Raw genomic sequence first — 18,417 nt, 5'->3', positions numbered from 1 at the left:
TGAAGATGAACACAAATCAAAGAGTGGTTCAATTGAAGGAAAAAAAATTCGGTGAAAACACTTCGCAATTGCAATGTGTAAATAATGTTTTGTAATGTTGTTTCCCAAAGAGTGTCACGTTTTAGCGTCTCGGGAAAATTAGCCTGAAGTGAAGCAAGGGGGAAATAATATGGGTCAAAGTCTGTACAACACTTCTTGATACTTTAACAATTTGTATGACGGATCCTTAAACACTTTCCAAACGGTTTTTAGCCTATTTTGATGATAGTTTTGACGTTGTCATCCTGAAAATGACTACAAATCAACTGAAATCTGACTGAAATCTAACTGATGATATTTCTAACCTTTATATCTGATGTTTTTAGATGATTTCTAATGATTTTTGCTACTATAAACTTGTAATATCCGTGGGTGTACAAAATTGCCCAAAATCGCAGATGTTAAGTACACAAATTAGAGGTTATGTTTGCTTTTGGCCTGTTCTTTGCCATTCACCTTCTAGAATTGCAATTTTCATAAAGTTTTAATGCACAATTCTATCAATAAATGATATAATTTCGTTTTCAATACAAGAATATCAACTTTGAGGTGTTATTTTGTCATAAACTCAGTGACATAACCTAGAAAAATATGCCAAGATGATCAAAATGCAGAGTAAAATTCTAGAAATTAAATAATCAGTTGGAATTCAAAATATTGATCTGATTTATTGCAATTTCTTCAACACTTCCACTTCTTAAGTACTTCAGCTGAGCTGTATACCACTTCTGACCATATTATCTCCCCCTTGAAGTGAAGTGGGTTTTTTTGGTATTCATTGAAAAGAAAGTGTTGACATCATCCACACAATAAAATCACTTTTGAAGATATACGAGTCAAAATGTTTCTTATCGCATGAAGTGTAAGTCTTTCTGAAAACTCGGCGTGTGTTGCAAAATGGGTGAAATTGTTGTGGATTTTCAATGAAGACATCACGACTGGGTCACTCTATTGGGTTGGAGATTATTGTCGAAATTATTCATGGTTTGTCTTCATTAATGGGAAAGATTGTACAAAAGTGTAACTGAAATGGGGGAAAGAAAGACGTCTTGAATGTTGAAAAGTCTACAAATTGAGCCTCTTATGGGTTAAGAGCGGCATAGAAATGCCATCAAATGCGAAAGAGTCATTTGTGGACGCGTATTTCTCGATATTGTGGAATTTTCGCACAGACACGCACCTATTAAATTGACGAGCAAGCTGAAATCGAGCAATGTTGGAGGTGGAGAAGGAGACAAAAGAGTCTTGACTTGGGCTCAATTGCGGGAAAATGATGCAATTTCACCGTACTTTTGCCTATATATAGTTATAAAACCGAGAAATTATATCATTTCTCTCCTATTTTTTCGCTTGAATCTCTTTCTTTTCCAATGAAGAGTAAGAGAAAAAAAATATGAAGCACTGATATTATCTAATTTCGCGAGCAAACATCTCTTTTTCATCCGACTTAATAAGCCCCTGTGCTAATCGTGGTTTGAATATCGCGCGAGTTATTGGCATTTTCGCGTGTGCATTATTTTTTTCACTCTCTCGTGTGCACCAATTTGGGCGGAAAATTTGCCATTTTCCACATGACTATCGCGGCTCTTGGGCAGAGAATGTGCAACAAAACGGCGTCCAATTGCAGAAATCATGCGCGAAGCCAATTTGCCAATTCTCGTGGGTCAAACACTTTGGGGAGGAAAAGGAGGAATTCCACTACAAGTCTAAGTCTGCATGCGAGAGAGTTGGTGGATTTTCAACTTCATCAAGTCACATTTTTGCAATTTATAACCATTCCGTGGTGTTGATAAATACTTCGCGGTGAATTTCTGGGCTTTTTTTTCGGCGCCTTTCTCAGTTGTAAAATTTTTATTATCAGCGGAAAGGAAAGGGTAGTAAAATTTTGTTTATGGTTTCGACGGGTGAATCGAAAACTATGGAAAGACAAAATCAGCATTTTTATATGGCTGCGAAATTTGCCAAATTTACCTCAAAACATCTTCTAAACTGTTCATTAAAGTACTAAAATTGGTCTGTAATCATTATTTTGAGAATGTTTCAATTGATTTTATTGGTATTTATTGGAATTTTGACTAAATTATGAGAGAATTACGAAAAAAAAATCTGAAAATATTAGATTCCAAGGTCGATTTTTAATAGTTTTTGTTTTGTTTTCTTGTATTCACTTTTTTCGAAGTTCTTAATAGAAAAATTCGAAAATATGCCAAATATTCTCATTTAAAATCAATAAACATGTTAAGAAAATTTAAAATTAGGGAATTTCACGTTGAATTGTCGGTAAGTTCTTCCCAATGTCGACACTTATCGATACATATTGTGAGCAATTTCTCTTTTAAATACAATTTTAGAGATAAAAAAGTTAAAAATCGATGGTTTGGGAACTAATTAGTCCAAATCAATCGTGTTTACTCCTAAAAATGTGTGAAAAATATTAAATTTCACGCAATTCGCATCGATAAGTGTCGATATTAGAAAGAACTTATCGACAATACAACACAGTGCAATAATTTCCTTAGAATGTTTATCAAACAGGCATTTTTTATACATTTGACAGCAATTTAAGACTATTTTGTTAGAAAAAAAGGAATTTTGAAAATTTTTATATTCATGTTTTTTGAAAAAGAGATTTTTTTTTAACTATTGCCCAGTAAAATACTAATCACAATTTTTACCAAGAATTCATAAGACGTAAACTATGAAAAATCGACTTTTACAGTTTTCGATTCACTCGTCAATTTGTCTTTTTTATTTATCAAATGATATTTTTGCAAGATATTTAAGGTGGCTTAAGAGATTATCACCAAGTGAAAAGCAATGCGATCTTTGTCCAATATTTGCTTTCAAAGTCTGTCAAGTAGTAACAGCGATGAATAACTCAGTTCATCATCTTTTCCCGTCTTGCAGTGCATTGAAGTCTTTTGTTGGCCTAATGATAACAATGTCGTCTTCCTTTTTAGTCCACATTTAATGGCGCACTCACTCTCTCTGCGAAAGTTGCCTTCGGTGCAGCTTTTGAAATCGCATTCTCATTCTCAGTCGTGATGTTCAGTCACACGAGCGACGGTGTAACATTTCTTAGAGGTGAGTTTCTCACCTTTTATGCCATCTCTGGTCGTCCGAATGTCTGCATAAAGGTTGATTGGCCATTCGAGAGAGAGAGAGAGAGAGAGAGAAAAAAGCCGCATGCGGGAAAATTGATACAAGACAATGTCAATGTCGCTCACCAAATTCACAAAAGTCTTGCATGAGCTTAACAAGACGTTGGGTGTTCAGCAGATGGTAAATTTTTCCCTCATGCGCGAGATTAGGTTGAATAAAAGAGGAGAGAGAGAGAGATTGTGTGAGTTCCGGCTGTTTATTTTCCCAGATGACATTCACTTGGCCGCTCACCAATTAACAAAATAAAAAAAAGATGTAAACTGTGGAGTTTTTGGGTGAGTGACTAAAGGTAGTCCATATTATAGTGGGATTTTACGTAACTCTTAACACCCAAAGTGTCTCAATTTGGCGCTGAATGAGAGCGATGTGTGATTTTCTCAATCTTCGTAGGCTCACGACGTTGCATTTGATTTTGGCTGTGACAGTGAACTCAGGCCGACCTTCAGTGGTCAGTTTGTGTGGTGAAATTAATTGTGTGTCCAGGCATTGGAATCTGGATAAATTTATATGACTAGTTCACATTTGCATTTCTCGATGCCATCTTCAATGCATTGCGAAATGCAATTTTGTCATCGTCACCTTCAAAATCACGCTTGCCAATGAACACACTCTCTCAGCAAATATTCTCCGTCTCACACATATACACATAATATCTTGTCTTGGGGACATTTTATCATATTTTATTTTGTACTTTATTGTGCAGCAATTTGTGCCAATTTGGAATCTGCACAGCGCAAATTTTGTCACACTTTACTCAAAAACCCCAGTAAAAATAGTCACGATGGAATATCGCACGATTCCCACCGGACTGTCCCTTATGTCCGCTGTTGATTTTTGCAGGAAAACCCTGCGAAACTCATTGTAATTCTCATGGGGATTCCTTCAGGAAAGACCACTGTTTTTCCCAACCCCTAAAATCTGTATAAGAAATCTCTTTTCAATGGATTTTCACTGGTTTTTCGTCGCAAAGTCTGCATAAAGTAAATCCTGTAGATTGAATATGGCGCACTTCACAAAATGAACGCTTTTTGATGTGATTCGGGAAATTTCACAACATAAATATGTCCTTTTTCACGCTTATTCTAATATTGAGCAAAGTGCAAGGATGCTTTCACGGTACAGAATGAATAGAAAGAGAGAAAAAAATACTTTTCGTACCAAAAATACCGCCGATTTGACAAAATAAATTTCTATTGTGGAAATTCTTATACCTGGCTAATGATAACAGTGTAAAAAGACCTCAGAAAACTAGAAATAAACGCTTCTGTGGCATAATTTCCCCACCAATTTTTGACAGCTGTCATCTTGAATGAAAAACACCGAAATATAGGCAGCACAAATGTTGGACTCGTCCTAGGGACTCCCGCAGGAATGGCAGTAGAACGGAAAACGGTGGATAAGTGACGGATTGTGTTTTTACTGGGTATGTTTGTTGGTCATGATGATGGTAATGAAGAGGTGAGAAGCCCAGGGAGATTTTTGTGAGGTAAAAAACACCTGAAGTGACACGTTTGAGTCGTTTATCACGGATTGATGCAACAACACACATAATTTCTTTTCACAATTTGCATGTCAAGTAATTCAAAGAGACCCCCTGAAGAGGTATTGATGATTTTTGGGCTATAAATTGTGGATATTTATGAAGCTATTCATTCTAATATTCTAATTAAATTATGGTTTTCCGCACATTTCATACAATGTTCCCTTTTTCCGACAAGTGATTTGCGCATGAGTAAAAAAAAATGACTCTATCTTTTACAATCCAATGGCTTTTCATGCTTTTCCACGGTTGATTGTGATAAATGTTTTGCAGTAATTAATGCTGATTTGGGTCAATTTGGGCATCTTTTGTTAAACTTAAGCCCATCGCGTGTCTCGCCAAGGAGAGCCTTTTGCGTTTTGGCTTGTGCTGCAATTCCATTCATCACTATTTTAGTGGGATAAAAAGTTTTTTTGTGCCTCTTCAGACACTTATTTAATTCAATTATTGGCAATTGATCAAAGCAATCTGTCGGCGTGTTGAGAGACATCAGATTGTGTTCATTTTTTTCTTCTTCTCTCGTCTCGTGTTAAGGTCAGTCGGGCGCATCCGAAGCACCTTAAATACACGCGTTGTTGTAGGTCTTGTGCGGTGTGTAATTGTACAGAAAAACTGGAATGGAATCCCCAATAAAACACTCTCACCTTCATTTTAGCATATGATGAAAATAAAGATGCCAAGAGAGGTGCATAGAAAACAGTTTTGTGCTATTGAAAAGTTTTGTATACAATTAGTGTTTGCGGGAAAAACAAAGAGTGTGTATATATTGGGGTTTTGTTACTGTTTCATACATTTTTACCATCTGTTTTAGTTACATTTCTTGTACATGAAGAGATCTTCTCTCTTGCCATTCATCGTCGTGCCTAATTGCCGATGGAATTGAGAAAATATATATTCAACATGTGTGAATAGATTTGTGTGCTTGGAAAAATTTTTCTTCATACAAATATGAGCAATTGTTGTGTGGAGTTACATAAATTTTTGTTCCTCTGATATGCTGGTTGATGATGTTGGGATTTTCAATTTATGACTTTCCACACCGTTAAAAATTACGTGCGTGCATCGTTTCCAACCAAGGGGGAGATAATTCAGCTAAACAGTGTACACAAGTTTTGTGGAGATTCTCAGACACTTTCAGAACTTCAGGAGTGCTTAAAACATGCGTTTTCCTTAGTTTCATCGCCTTTTCTTTGAACTTTATACGCTTTTCCGGCCGTCTAAAGAATCATAACCTCAAATTTAGGTCGTAATTGTTATAAAAAATACTCCATTGTTACTTAAATGTCTCTGAAAACGCTTATTTTGATGTGAATAAATTTCTAATTGCTCTCTTAGATACACTGGTTGACCATAACCTAAAAATTATCAAAAAGTTCTTAAAATAGACAATTTTGTGCCCTGAAATAATATTTAAGAGGTTATGATCAATAAATTGAAGAAAAATAGTGTAAAAATCTTACAGTATTGCATTAATTTACTCATAAAGTAGCTCTTAAATGCCTAATATTGCAAATATTCCAACACTTCCACTGTCTTAACACTTCTTCTGAACTGTACACCACTTCTGACCATATTATCTTCCCCTTGTGTCAAACCTGTGCCACTGGCGCGCGTCTTTTGAAACTTCTGTCTCACAGAGAGATGATAAAGGATTTATCTCTTGGTTTGGATGGTTCAAAATCACCTTCTTCTTGTGCTTTCATTCGCCAATCGATAAATTGTCTTGCAAACAATGTATTGTGGAGACACTTGATGGGGAATTGTAGGAAAAAAAATCTCACTTTTGCGAGAGTTAATCATGCAATTTGATTTATTGTTCACTTGTGTTCAGTGTTTCTATGCAATTCTTTGGATTCTCGTTGCGGAGGCAAGAAACTACAAGCAATTTCTTAAGAGAGTGATCCAATCCAAAGAGGAAAAACGACAGGCAATTTTCCCGCCAGTGCGCTTTGAGTTGCCAAAGAAATCATAATAAAATCTGTCCATTGAAGTTGTCAGGGCGGAAGTTCCGATGCAATCAAGCGCTAGGCGAGGATAAGAAATCTCTTGACGACCTCTTTTGATGGAAAAGGCAAATAATGCTGTGGGGAGAATTCACCTCAATTTTTTGGAGGTAAAATCCATTAAGTGACATTATGTTATCAATTATCTTCAGCATCGATTGTCTGAAGTGGTCAATGAAGACGATATTGTGCAATCTGTGTCTCTCTGGCATGAAGATAATTCAATTAGTTGGCATTTCCATGCGCCCAAGACACAGCCTTGATAGTCATTTTGGATTGATTGTTGGTCGTCGATTAGTGACTTTGGCGTGACGCCGAGATGATGAAAAATTCAACACAATTATCTTTTTTCCTCGGAACAATTTTAACATACACTCACAAACCTACCTGTCTGTCTGTCTCTATAAGAATTTTTCATCAAGTGCTGTTGCATCACAGTCGCTGAGAAAATGGTGAGGGCATCGATGGGTGTTAAAGAGCGCAAAAGAAACGCTGAAAAACAAGCGGCGTGTGCATTTAAGAGGCGCCAAAACTCGTCGTCCGGTCTTCCGAGACTGACCTTAACTGTCGCATCGCCACCACTTTCCATTGACGATTTTGGACCCTCACTGCAAAAATCGCCGATCACATGTGAAACACATCCATTCTTCGGCCACGCCGGAGAATGCTTGCACTGAGAGGAAAAAAATGACTTAGCGGAAATTTGCATAAACTTATGGTTTTGGGATATTGCGAAATATCACAGTTTTGCTCTTTTTTTCCCTTATGGACATGAGCAAATTTGTTAATTTTGAAATGATCGCAACCTCACGGCTAGTTTTGTTAAATTAGTGAAATTTTATGGTTCCGAGAGTTAACGAAAACATCCAATAAAATTCAGTCTCTGGTAATTGAGAGCTTTTTACACAACAGCTTGAATTCTGACACAAAGATCACGATTAAGATATCAAGGCAGTCAAAATTCCTAGATCAGGAGTTCAATGTCGCCAAAGGGGAAAAACATTAGCTGATTTTCGAGGAATTTCCATGGCTTCCAATCAAATGATCAAAATTTGAATAGAAATAACCATAAAATATTTTATTTTCAGCAAAATATTTCAATAAATCAAATTATATTTGAATATTTTCTGAATATTTTATTAAAATTTGAATATATTTGAATATTTGATTATTTTTTCCGCATATCGCCGCCAGAGGGCAGCAAAGTTGGCGTGGGGGACGCTAATAGTATCGCGTTTTCGTATAATTTTCTCCTTTCTCACGCATTCTTACACCTTTTAACTCCCTGACGAAATCCTGGTCAAGATCGAAGGAAATATGAGAGCAAGAATTAAGATTTTCAATACAAATTCGGCTCTTTAAGTTATTCAACATTTAAATATAAATTAAAACAATGTTTTATATGTTGAATATACAGCAAATATTCTATTTCATCTGCTAACAGATTATTTAGAGGCGTTTAAACCGTCCAAATTTTAGCTCATTGTTGAAATTGTTTAGAAAATACAATCAGAACTTCTAAAATCCTCTAAACTGCTGCCCTCTTGGGGCAATTTGTGGAGAAAATAATCACAAAGTTAATAATCTGAAGTCGCGAGCAATTTTCCTCTTAAATGTCGTTGCATTTCATCTTTTTTCTCTCAGTGTATTCGCGTGATTGACAATGAACAATGTTCGAGAGGTTCTTAATCGTAAACACTGCGTCGAAATTGGGTGATTTTCTCAAGTGATTAACGTTTGTCTTGCGTACAATGTGATAACCATAAATTAAATCACGAGTTTTTTTTTCTTCTTTTAAGTGACAACAGGTTTCCAATTTGCTACAATTTTGAATGCCCTGAGAAAACGGTGTTTATGTATAAATGTTCCTGGGGTTTAAAGTCATCCACTCAAATGAGGACCAAGTGGAATTGTGACACAATTACCTGATCAGGTGTCGTGAGCAAAACAATCTGAACGACCTTTAAAGGACGAACGCCTCACTTTGCATGCTTTTTTCGCTGTTGGTTTTTGGGCAAAAGTTGATTGCTTTAAGTGACAGAGAAGAGAGAGAGAGAGAGACATAATTATGTGGAATTGCTTAATAGTAAAGGCAATTTTCAATGCAATGAGAAGAAATTGGCTGAAGCCGGAAGAATGTCTTGGCAGTGAATATGAAAAAAAAGCCTAAGATTGTGACATAAATTGCGACCTTTTCTCAATCATTCAATTGAATTTTCTGCCAACACACCTTCTCGCCACCCACAAATTGAGTGATGAGGAAACATTTTTAGGTGATTTCGATAGAAATTCATCGCGAAGCGTTGAATGTTATTGAGAAAAAAAAACATTTTGGGATTACATTTCAAGCACAAATTAAGAGAATTTCCACTTGATGGTTTCTGGTTAAGGTCAGCAGATTCTGCTGATGGTGATTTTTTTTTCTTCTTCTTCTGAGAAAAGATCTTCTCACATTACATTCAATATTAATTTGCCAATAAACTCCACTGGATAATCAACATGCAAATGGATAAAATTTGCAACTCAACAATTTAATTAGCACAGTGGATCTGAGGTCAATATTCCATGAAAGCCATTATATCACAAAAGATCGCATTTGCACACGTAATTTAATCACTTGGTTTTTTTCATTAAAATACATTAAATATTCACTTACTTTGTGTCATATTTCACGGACTTGAGCAGCAGCAGCAGTGAATCTGTAAGAGAAATTTAATAAGAAAAATTATATTCTTGCCACACACACAAAGTGAGGCGCGCGCAGAAAGAGTGCATGACTTTACGTAAGGAGTGCATGTGAAATTGCATCTTACTTTTATTAATTTTTGAGACAATTTAAAGTTAATTGTAGAGTATCGAGGGTCATTAGTGGATTACATTTTAAGCGTTCAGGAGATTTTACATCATTCTCTCGCTGTGTTTGCAAAAGACTGCAGAATTTCCATAACAACTCGACAAATGTTGTGATTTTGAAAAGTCAAGCGGGAGAAAGTTCACGCGGAGTGTCGAGGGGTCAATATAGTGCTTGAGGAAGATGTGCAAATTGCCATTTTCGTTCAAGTCTTGCAATGATGGCTGAGACAAGGGGAAAATAATATGACTAAAGTCACGTCCCGGAGCTTCAGACTTCATGGATTGTTAGATAAAATGACTACAATCTAACTGAAATCTAACCAAAATCTAACTAACAGTTTAATTACACTTTTTGATATCAATATTTATTCTCAATTAGAATCATTCTAGCTTCAAATTTGATGTTGTGAAGTGAAAAATTGAGGTTATGTTTGATTAAACCCTAGTACGAGTAATTTAAACTCTTTTTCATCCTTAATAGATCCTTAATAGATAGATAGAAATTGATTCACAATTCGTATAAAAAATTCTTAATAATCCTCAGAACTCTGTGAAAAGATTATTATTTGTAATGTGGTCAAAAGCAGTGATTGAGGCTAAATTTTTTCCCTGAAAATCAACCGAAAAGTAACTAAAATCTAACTAACAAGTTTAAAACTCACGTTTTCGACTAATATTTCATGATTTTCTTCATTAAAATGCACTTTTTCGTATGTCTCTTAATTTTAATCCATTAATTTTAACCATTTTAACAGTTTATTAGAAAAATATTGAGGTTATGTTTCACTTTAGCGTTTTTTCTTCATAAAATCACGATTTTCATGGAGTAAAAATATACAATTCTATCAATAAAGTGAAAATACATTCGGTTTAAGCACAAGAATTTCTACTTTAAGATGTTATTGAGTTTGAAATTATTCACATAACCTAGAAAAATACGTCAAAATTAGAATTTGGATCAAAATTTATTTCTGAGAGTAAAAAAATCAAATCTGTGAACCAAATAATGTATAAATTTAAATCACTTCCACTTTCTAAAACATCTTCTGTTCTGTACACCACTTCTGGCCACAATATCTCCCCCTTGGGCTGATGTAGGAATGCCAAAAGGGGAGTTTTGTCACAGCAAACCAGCGTGTCTTGCATGGGAATGAGAAAGAAAGACAGCAATTGGCTAAGGTCACTCCTTCAACCTAATAAGATGAGTGTGGCGCGCTGGCGTGGAAAAAAGTCCACCAAGTTATTAGCCCATGAGATTTTGCAATTTTATCCACATCAACCGGTTGAGGCGCATCTCTCATGCTTCGAGACATACAATAAGTTGTGAAGCACTGCCATTTACAGACGAAGATGCCTCATTCGTGCAAATCCATCGCGCTCGCGCACGGTGGAAAAAAGCGCGATTTTTCTTCTTTGATGTTGGCTCAAAAGAGGAAAAAAATCGCGACATTTCGCCTTGTTTGGAAGCACAAATATTTCCCAACGGCGCTTCTGCGAAATTTCTCCCTCCAAGGGATCCGCAAGTGGTCTCTTCAGCGCCTCTCAATGGGCAGCACCCCATCGCGATGAGTGGTAATTCACACCTTTGGGATGGCATTTGGCGATCGGCGGAGTGAAAACGGAAGATCTCATCAAAATTTTACCATCCGAGAGAATCGTCTGCGGCGTGTGTAATCTTCACATCGCCGACGCAGACACACAATCGATTATCTAATATCACACAATGTACATTTTGACTCGAGTGATGATCATTACCGGCAGCTCATGTTAAAAATATTAATCGACGATCGTCAGACACTCATAATGGCATCACAGACTAATGGGTATAAATGTTGCACAACCCCTCGATTTATTACAATATGAGCAGCTCTTTCGCAGTCATCGCTCTTCGATCGATTGATTTGTTGTCTATTTTTTAATAATTCCGCGATTTGCATTTCACAGACATGTAATCTATTGTAATATCCAAAATGACTAAAACATTAACAAAACGGATTTATTTACTAAATAATTAACACTAGAAAATGCTGGACATCAATTTCCTTCGAATAAACATGATCAGTCTGGCAAATTCTTGAAGATTGCATTTTATTAACATCAATTCTCAACATATTTCAGGTAATATTTCAATATCTATCAATTAATTTAACTGGGAATTATAGTATATAATTATAAACTTGATTATAAAAGTACTTTAGGGATAAATTAGTCGAATTTCGATGTCATTTTACATGTTAAAATTGAAATCGCTCTTCTGAAAAATTATGATTTTGACTTCTCATGGTTTTCCTAGAAAAGTGTTCATTGTGAAGAAAGCAACTCTCTCTCTCTCCTATTCGCTCTGCCCAAAAGAAGAAGAAGACACTTCACTTGGTGAACTTTAATCAAAGATTCCGATCTTTGGCTTCAATGATCGCCAGAAAATCAGTGATGCCTTCGGTGTCGGCTGTCAAGACTTGACTGCAAAATGTGGAAGGCCGGCGATGATCGGCAGGTGCAAAAAACCTCCCAACAGTTTGTCTTGGACAAACAAGTGAGGAGCCCAAAATGGGTGAGGAAAAAGCCCGGCTGATTCATTTCACGAGTCAGCGGCAATCAATTGGCAGAAGATGTTGTGCAATTTGAGTTTTGACAAAGAGAAAAAGAAGAAAAAAAACGCCTGCCCTTTTGCTCATTGAGCCATCATCAGAGTGGATCGGCAAATAATTTCACTCAATTATTCTTGACACGGCGGGGAAGCCGCTCAGTTTGGCCAAAGACGACGGCATTTCTCCACCTGCACGTCAAGTGCGGGAAAAGCATGCGTTGGAAATCTTACGGAAGATCTTACATGAAACTTCCTACTCAGCATCTTCAAAGCAAGAAGACATCATGCAAAATTTATCGCTTCCGATTGCATTTTCTGCCGCAACATTTGCATTTCTTCTTCTCCTCAAGAAAAGCAAATTCACACGCAACAATCGCCAAATATTTGGACAACGCGCGAAGGCGATTCAACAATCAATCATTTGCATTTCACACGCGTGATAAATTCACAAAAGCGCAGGTGAAATGTGCGAAAATTTGCTATGAAAGAAAGATGGTTGAAAAATTCACGAAATTTTGAGCACTTTGTTGATCTTCAAGTGTTGATAAATTGCAAGGTTTGCGTGAAATTCCTGAAAGACGGGTGAAAACGCTAAAGTCTTGCGAATTGCACAGTCTTTCTCTTTGTCCAGACGACAATTAACAGATTAAAGTGGAAGAAAGCCTCCTTTTTCTCTAAATATTTGCCACTTTGTCAAAATAAATTATCATTCTTGGCCGTGCGCGCATTGGAAAGTTTGGTATGTTTTACATTGAAAACACTGGAAGACGATAAAGAGATAGCAAAAAAAAGATTTCTCACCCAAACAAGACATTGAGTCTCCGTTGGGTGTGGTTTTTTGGGCTCTCTTGGGCACCAACGAGACGCTCGGCGTTATGCAACAGCCAATAACACATATTTAATACTTTGACTTTCAATTAATACTAAATATCATTCTGTCGATTCACTCGAGACACGTGAAATTGCGACCCTTCGGACCCAAATGAAGATTACATGATAAATTGCCCGCCGTTTTATGGGTTTCTTCGGGAGCAGAAGCATGAAACATTAAGAAAAATCATACTTCGAATACCGTAAATTTTGCACACTTTGCAATTCAAAGAAGCTCATCGAAGACACTTCAATTTCTTGGCTATTCAGAGCATTCAACAATAAATCTATGGATAGATAAATGAGAGAAATGTAATTTCCTCAGTGATAAAAAGAAAAATAGATCAATTGGCGGGAAAAGTGAAATTTCTAACTGGGGAAGTCAAACTGCGATACTTTATTTTGATAAATTGCTCTGCGGCTTTTCTACTAAAATTCACTTCCGAGAATTTGAACAATAAACTTTGATTTAAGACTATTTCGTGTGTGACAAACGACAATGAGTTCTTGCAATAAATCATCAAAGTCACAGATGCCTTTTTACAAAATAGACAATTTGTTTAAATTTTTATTACAAATGCCACACAGTCTCGAAATAACCGACAGACTTAACAGCCAATTATCTTGAGGCATTTTAAGATCAATACACTGAGAAAAAAGAGTCAGAGTGGAAATTAAATTAACCCTAGGAAGTATTTTGTGGCCATCGTGGCTAAAATTGAATTTCAAGTCAGAATTGTGCTTCGGAATATGCAAAAACACTTGAAATAGCTTAGAAATCGTGAAATTCTTAGATCTTTTCAGTTCATCGAATACGGATTAATGGACTTGATTATTTTTAATGTTTCTGATTTTATTTCAAATTTAGGGAATTCGCTGATTTTGGTCTCAATTTTCATAATTCAAGATTTATGGGGAAAACCTTAAAAGTACAGAAATTCTTTAAAATATCGATTTTTGTCGATCTACCGTTGAAATGTCGGTAAATTATTACCAATACCGACAATTATCGACATGTATACATTTTCCATTTTTGGAAAACAATTTTTTAAGGGAAAAATAGAACTGATACTGACTAATTAGAACATTAAATGATGATTTTGAAGTATTTTTCCCTAAACTTATGTGGCAAAAATGGAAATTGCACGAAATTCTTATCGATAACTATCGGTAAGTGTCGATAAGTTCGGTATAGAAGACGCCAACTTGGATTTCTTCATATTTCACAGACTGATAAGGTGTCACTTTGCCAACTACGACGCGCCTTCATTGATGCACCGCGGGAGGAAGAGATGCGCGTGACCCAAATGAGGTCTTTTGCAATCGCTCATGTTAATCATGTCGATTCCACGCTTGCTCCGTTACATATTCCCCACGCATTGCCACACGCTCGGTGCGCGTAATTAGCGGCGCCCGCTGAATCGGTGGGTGGCAAAGTGGTGGCGCATTTGCAGAGTCACTGGGTGGAGATCGCATTAGGTGATGATGCGTGAGAAATTGATTTTCACACGCACTTGGCACGCACCTCGAAGGCAATTGTGCTCAAAGGGCAGCCAAATGCGGTTCGATTTTGGGTGTAATGGAATTCCCGCGTTTTTTTCCACTCGCAGCACTCCAATGTCTTGCGCAATATTGCTCCGCGTGAGAGTGGCGCACAAGATCGAGTGGCGACTTTGGTCGGCGGGAGTAAATTGGGTCGTGCGCGCTGAGTCAGAGAAATCGCCTCTGGGTTGGCGTTGAATCTAATGAATTGTCGTGCTTGAATGTCTTCTCCGCAGCCCTCGACCCGGCCCGAGTCGGACTTCACGCTGGATCTGCCGCGGGCGCAGCAGCTGGAGCGGAAGCTGAAGGAGCAGAAGCGCTTCCGGAGTCGCTGCAAGATCTTCGCCTTCATCCTCAGCTTCTTCTTCTTCCTCATGACTGTGATGGTGGTCAGTTTGGTGCTGACCAGGGGCAAGAGGATGTTCGGCAGCATGCTGTGACGATTCTTGCGACAATCTCACGGTGGTTCTTGGCATTGGCCCACGTTCCGGGCCAGCATCGCGAGTGCTGGGCCAATGTTGACGATTCCCTGCAGATTGACTAATTCTATCAGTGGATATCAGTATATCTTCCGGAATGACTACAAAAGAAGCAACTATTTAATGAACAATAATGTTAATGTGTCATAATAAAAATGAGAACAACCATGAATGAATGGAATTTCTTTCAAATTTCTGTCTATCTTAATGTTAAGAGAATTGGGCCGATTCGTTATGGCACGAGATTCAAATTTAGCGCTCAGCGCCATCTTCTGCAGCAACTCTCATCGATGACTCTCAGCCTCGCTGTCGACACCGCTAGAGGCGCTGGCCGCCAGCTGGCCGACATTTAGTTTGTCGACTCTCGGGTTGCGTCTCGTGCAAAAATTTTCTGTGGACAAAAAGGTGAAGAAGTTGTGCAGCGGAAAGATGGACGAGAAGCCCAACACGAAGGACTTGAAGGTGGAGCTGAAGAACATGCGGATCTGTCGCTTCTGTCTGAACCGCAACGAGCCGCTCACGAACATCTATTCGATTGAAAATCGATTGAACAGATCCGTGCCGCTTCCCTTGCAGATTATGGCGTGTGTCGCCATTGAGGTAAATGTCAATGATACAATAATTCTCTTCCCATGCACAGTGCGAGCGTTGCTTGGCGCGGTGTTTTCGCGTGATTGGGGCGAAGGAGTGCCGCGTGAGGGGGTTGGAGGGGGTTTTGGGTGATTTGGGGGGTGAATTGAGGGCTTCCGGGCGTGGAGTGTTGAGCTTCCCGGAAAAGTGGATTGACGGTCGGACAATCCCGCCAAAATTCTCGGGGTTCTGAGTCCGGATGAGCTGAAGAGACGTGAAGAAAGTGTACTAAAGCGCGATTGCGTGTGTTTCAGGTGTTCGTGAACGACGGAATGCCTTCCTGGATCTGCGAGGGATGCCGCGTCTTCATGGAGCACTGGTATCGCTTCAAGCAGATCTGCAAGAAGTCCGACACGCATCTCAGGCAGTTTCATCTCACCGGAGATGTGCCGGATCGCCTCGAGTTGCCGCTCTTGCCGGCTGAGTTCCACAAGGTGAGGAAAATCGTGTGCTTTCGAGGGAAGTTTTATAAATCATATTCTGTGTGTCTTTCAGGCTCTGGGGAAGCACCAGACTCCAGCTCACTCTTCCCCGTCGACTTCAACCACACCGTCACCCTCGTCGGCCTCCCAGCAGGCCTACAAACGTCCTCGTCCGCAATCTGCGCAAACGACGCCGCTGAAGAAGCCGAGACAAGAAGTGTTTGAGGTCACCAGCATGGGCAAAACCGTGACCATCACGAAGAACGTGAAGTCAGAGTCACCGCCGCCGGTGAAGTTGCTCAACAAGTCGCCCAGGATTCTCAACAAGCCCTCAAGTGGCCGAATTGTGCCGATGCTGAGCGAGCCGATCATCAAGACCAACGAATCGGGCACCGTTGAGATCATCACAGAAGTGCTGGACAACATGGAGACGTACAATGAGCCTGATCCCATCAAATTCGCACCGCCGGTGGAGACGAACGTCTTCCCGTGTCCACACTGCGAGCGCTCGTTCCCGTTGCGCCAGCTGCTCGACATCCACGTGAAGAATCACACGAGGGAGCGCGGCTACGAATGCGCCGTGTGCGAGAAGAGATTCTTCAGCAAGTACGACTTGGGGAAGGTGAGTTTCTCAAGAGAGTCTTGGCTTTGCAGCAGCTGCAATACTGTGTGATTTTCTCTGTTTTCAGCACATGCTGACGCACACTGGCGAGAGGCCTTATGAGTGCGTGGTGTGTCGCAGGAGCTTCTCGCGATCGACTCTGCTGCATCGCCATGAGAAGATCCACACGGATCAGCCCAAGTATCTCTGCGGATACTGCGAGCGTCCCTTCTTGTCTGTGGCGGAGTTGGAGAAGCACTCGGAGAAGCACCGGAAGAACAGACCTTTTCACTGCAAAGAGTGCGACAAGAGTTTCGCCTTCAAGCAGGGTTTGGAGCGTCATGAAGTTGTGCACGCCAAGGATCAGCCGTATCCCTGTGAGTACTGCGACAAGAGCTTCAGCACGCCGAGCAAGCTGGCAAGGCATCTCACCGCTCATGCTGGTCATCGGCCATTCCCGTGCAAGATGTGCCCGAAATCGTACGTGTTGAGCCATCATCTGACCAGACACATGCGTTCGCACATGAACAGCGTCGCCACGTACAATTGCTTCGATTGTGGCAGCACATTCTCATCTCGTGATGAACTCATCTATCATTCGGCTGTCCACGCCACGCAGAGTCTCGTCTGTCCGCTGTGCAAGGAGCAGTTTGGGGATCTGGATGAGGTGACGGAGCACATCAAGAGTCACACGGAGGGTGATCAGTATGCGTGTGAGTTCTGCGATTTGATCTTCACCACGGAGGAGAAGTTGAATGAACACACGTCTGGGCAGCACTTTGAGGATCAGCAGAAGTACGGGCCGACAGTTAAGCAGGATGACGAGGAGGAGGAGGAGACACTGACGGAGGAGGTGATTGAGGAGTATGTTGTGCCCGAGGAGGACATTGATAGTATTGAGCCAAAGGTGAAGCAGGAGAAAGTTGAGCGAGTGGTGAAGACGACGCCGACAATGATTAAGTGTACGTATGGGAAGTCATCGGCGCAGAAGAAGGCGCAGCAGGAGAATCAGACGTCCGAGGCGGAAATTAGGCGTTCTGCGCGTGCGGCGAAGGTGAGGAATTATGCGGATTTGTCGCAGGAGAAGCTCGACGATGAGGAGGATGAGGAGTTCGACAAGGAGACGATGGAGGAGGATTTCTCGCCGGATGATGAGAATTACAAGACAGAGGAGGAGCCTGAGGAGGAGGAAGAGCTGCCGAAGAGCAAGAAGAAGGCGCCTCGTGGTGGACAGAAGGGCAGTTCGACGCAGCAGAAGATTTCCGATGTGTTGCGCGAGGCGGGAAAGAAGTCTCAGGCGTCGACGAATGTTCAGGACACGCTGAAGGGGCTGCCGAAGGGTGTGACAGTGACCAAGAGGGATGCGACGCGGGAGAAGCAGACGTACGGAGGGAGTCAGGGAAGGAGAGTGTCTCCGGGGAAGCCGGAGAAGAAGAGTCCGGCTGCGAAGCCCAGGGAGAAGCAGCAGCCGATGGAGCGAAAAGTGCCGAAGAAGGAAGTGATGACTGAGGAGGCGCCCAAGGAGAAGACGACGGAGATTAAGATTGGGAATCAGATACTGAAGGTGAAGAAGGTGGTGATGATGAGGAAGGGCGAAGCTGGAGGAGGAGCTTCGACGTCAAAGGGTGGGAAGTAATCCTCCTTGTCACAAGAAGATTTCCGTGTAGATTCTTAAGTTAATGATAGTTT

General features: G+C 39.9%; 2 protein-coding genes across 6 annotated transcripts in view; both read left to right on the top strand.

Moving 5' to 3' along the window:
* LOC132260255 (uncharacterized) overlaps positions 1–15,247 on the top strand; it is a 31,261-nt gene extending 16,014 nt beyond the window's left edge. For all 5 annotated transcript variants that reach the window (XM_059758253.1, XM_059758256.1, XM_059758255.1 and 2 more), the window contains exon 4: positions 14,833–15,247. In XM_059758253.1, coding sequence (XP_059614236.1) covers positions 14,833–15,036 — 204 coding nt within the window. In that variant the 3' untranslated portion in view covers positions 15,037–15,247. The remainder of the gene's footprint in view (positions 1–14,832) is intronic.
* A 189-nt stretch (positions 15,248–15,436) lies between these two features.
* LOC132260234 (transcriptional repressor CTCF-like) lies at positions 15,437–18,364 on the top strand. The gene is made up of 4 exons (XM_059758229.1): positions 15,437–15,675; positions 15,960–16,139; positions 16,201–16,749; positions 16,817–18,364. The coding sequence occupies exons 1-4, from the start codon at positions 15,505–15,507 to the stop codon at positions 18,362–18,364; spliced, it is 2,448 nt and encodes an 815-aa protein (XP_059614212.1). The 5' UTR covers positions 15,437–15,504.
* Positions 18,365–18,417: the final 53 nt, after the last annotated feature.

The sequence above is a fragment of the Phlebotomus argentipes genome, unplaced genomic scaffold, assembly GCF_947086385.1.
Source record: "Phlebotomus argentipes unplaced genomic scaffold, Phlebotomus argentipes genome assembly scaffold_18, whole genome shotgun sequence".
NCBI lineage: Eukaryota > Metazoa > Arthropoda > Insecta > Diptera > Psychodidae > Phlebotomus > Phlebotomus argentipes.
This window is presented reverse-complemented; position numbering and strand designations above follow the sequence as displayed.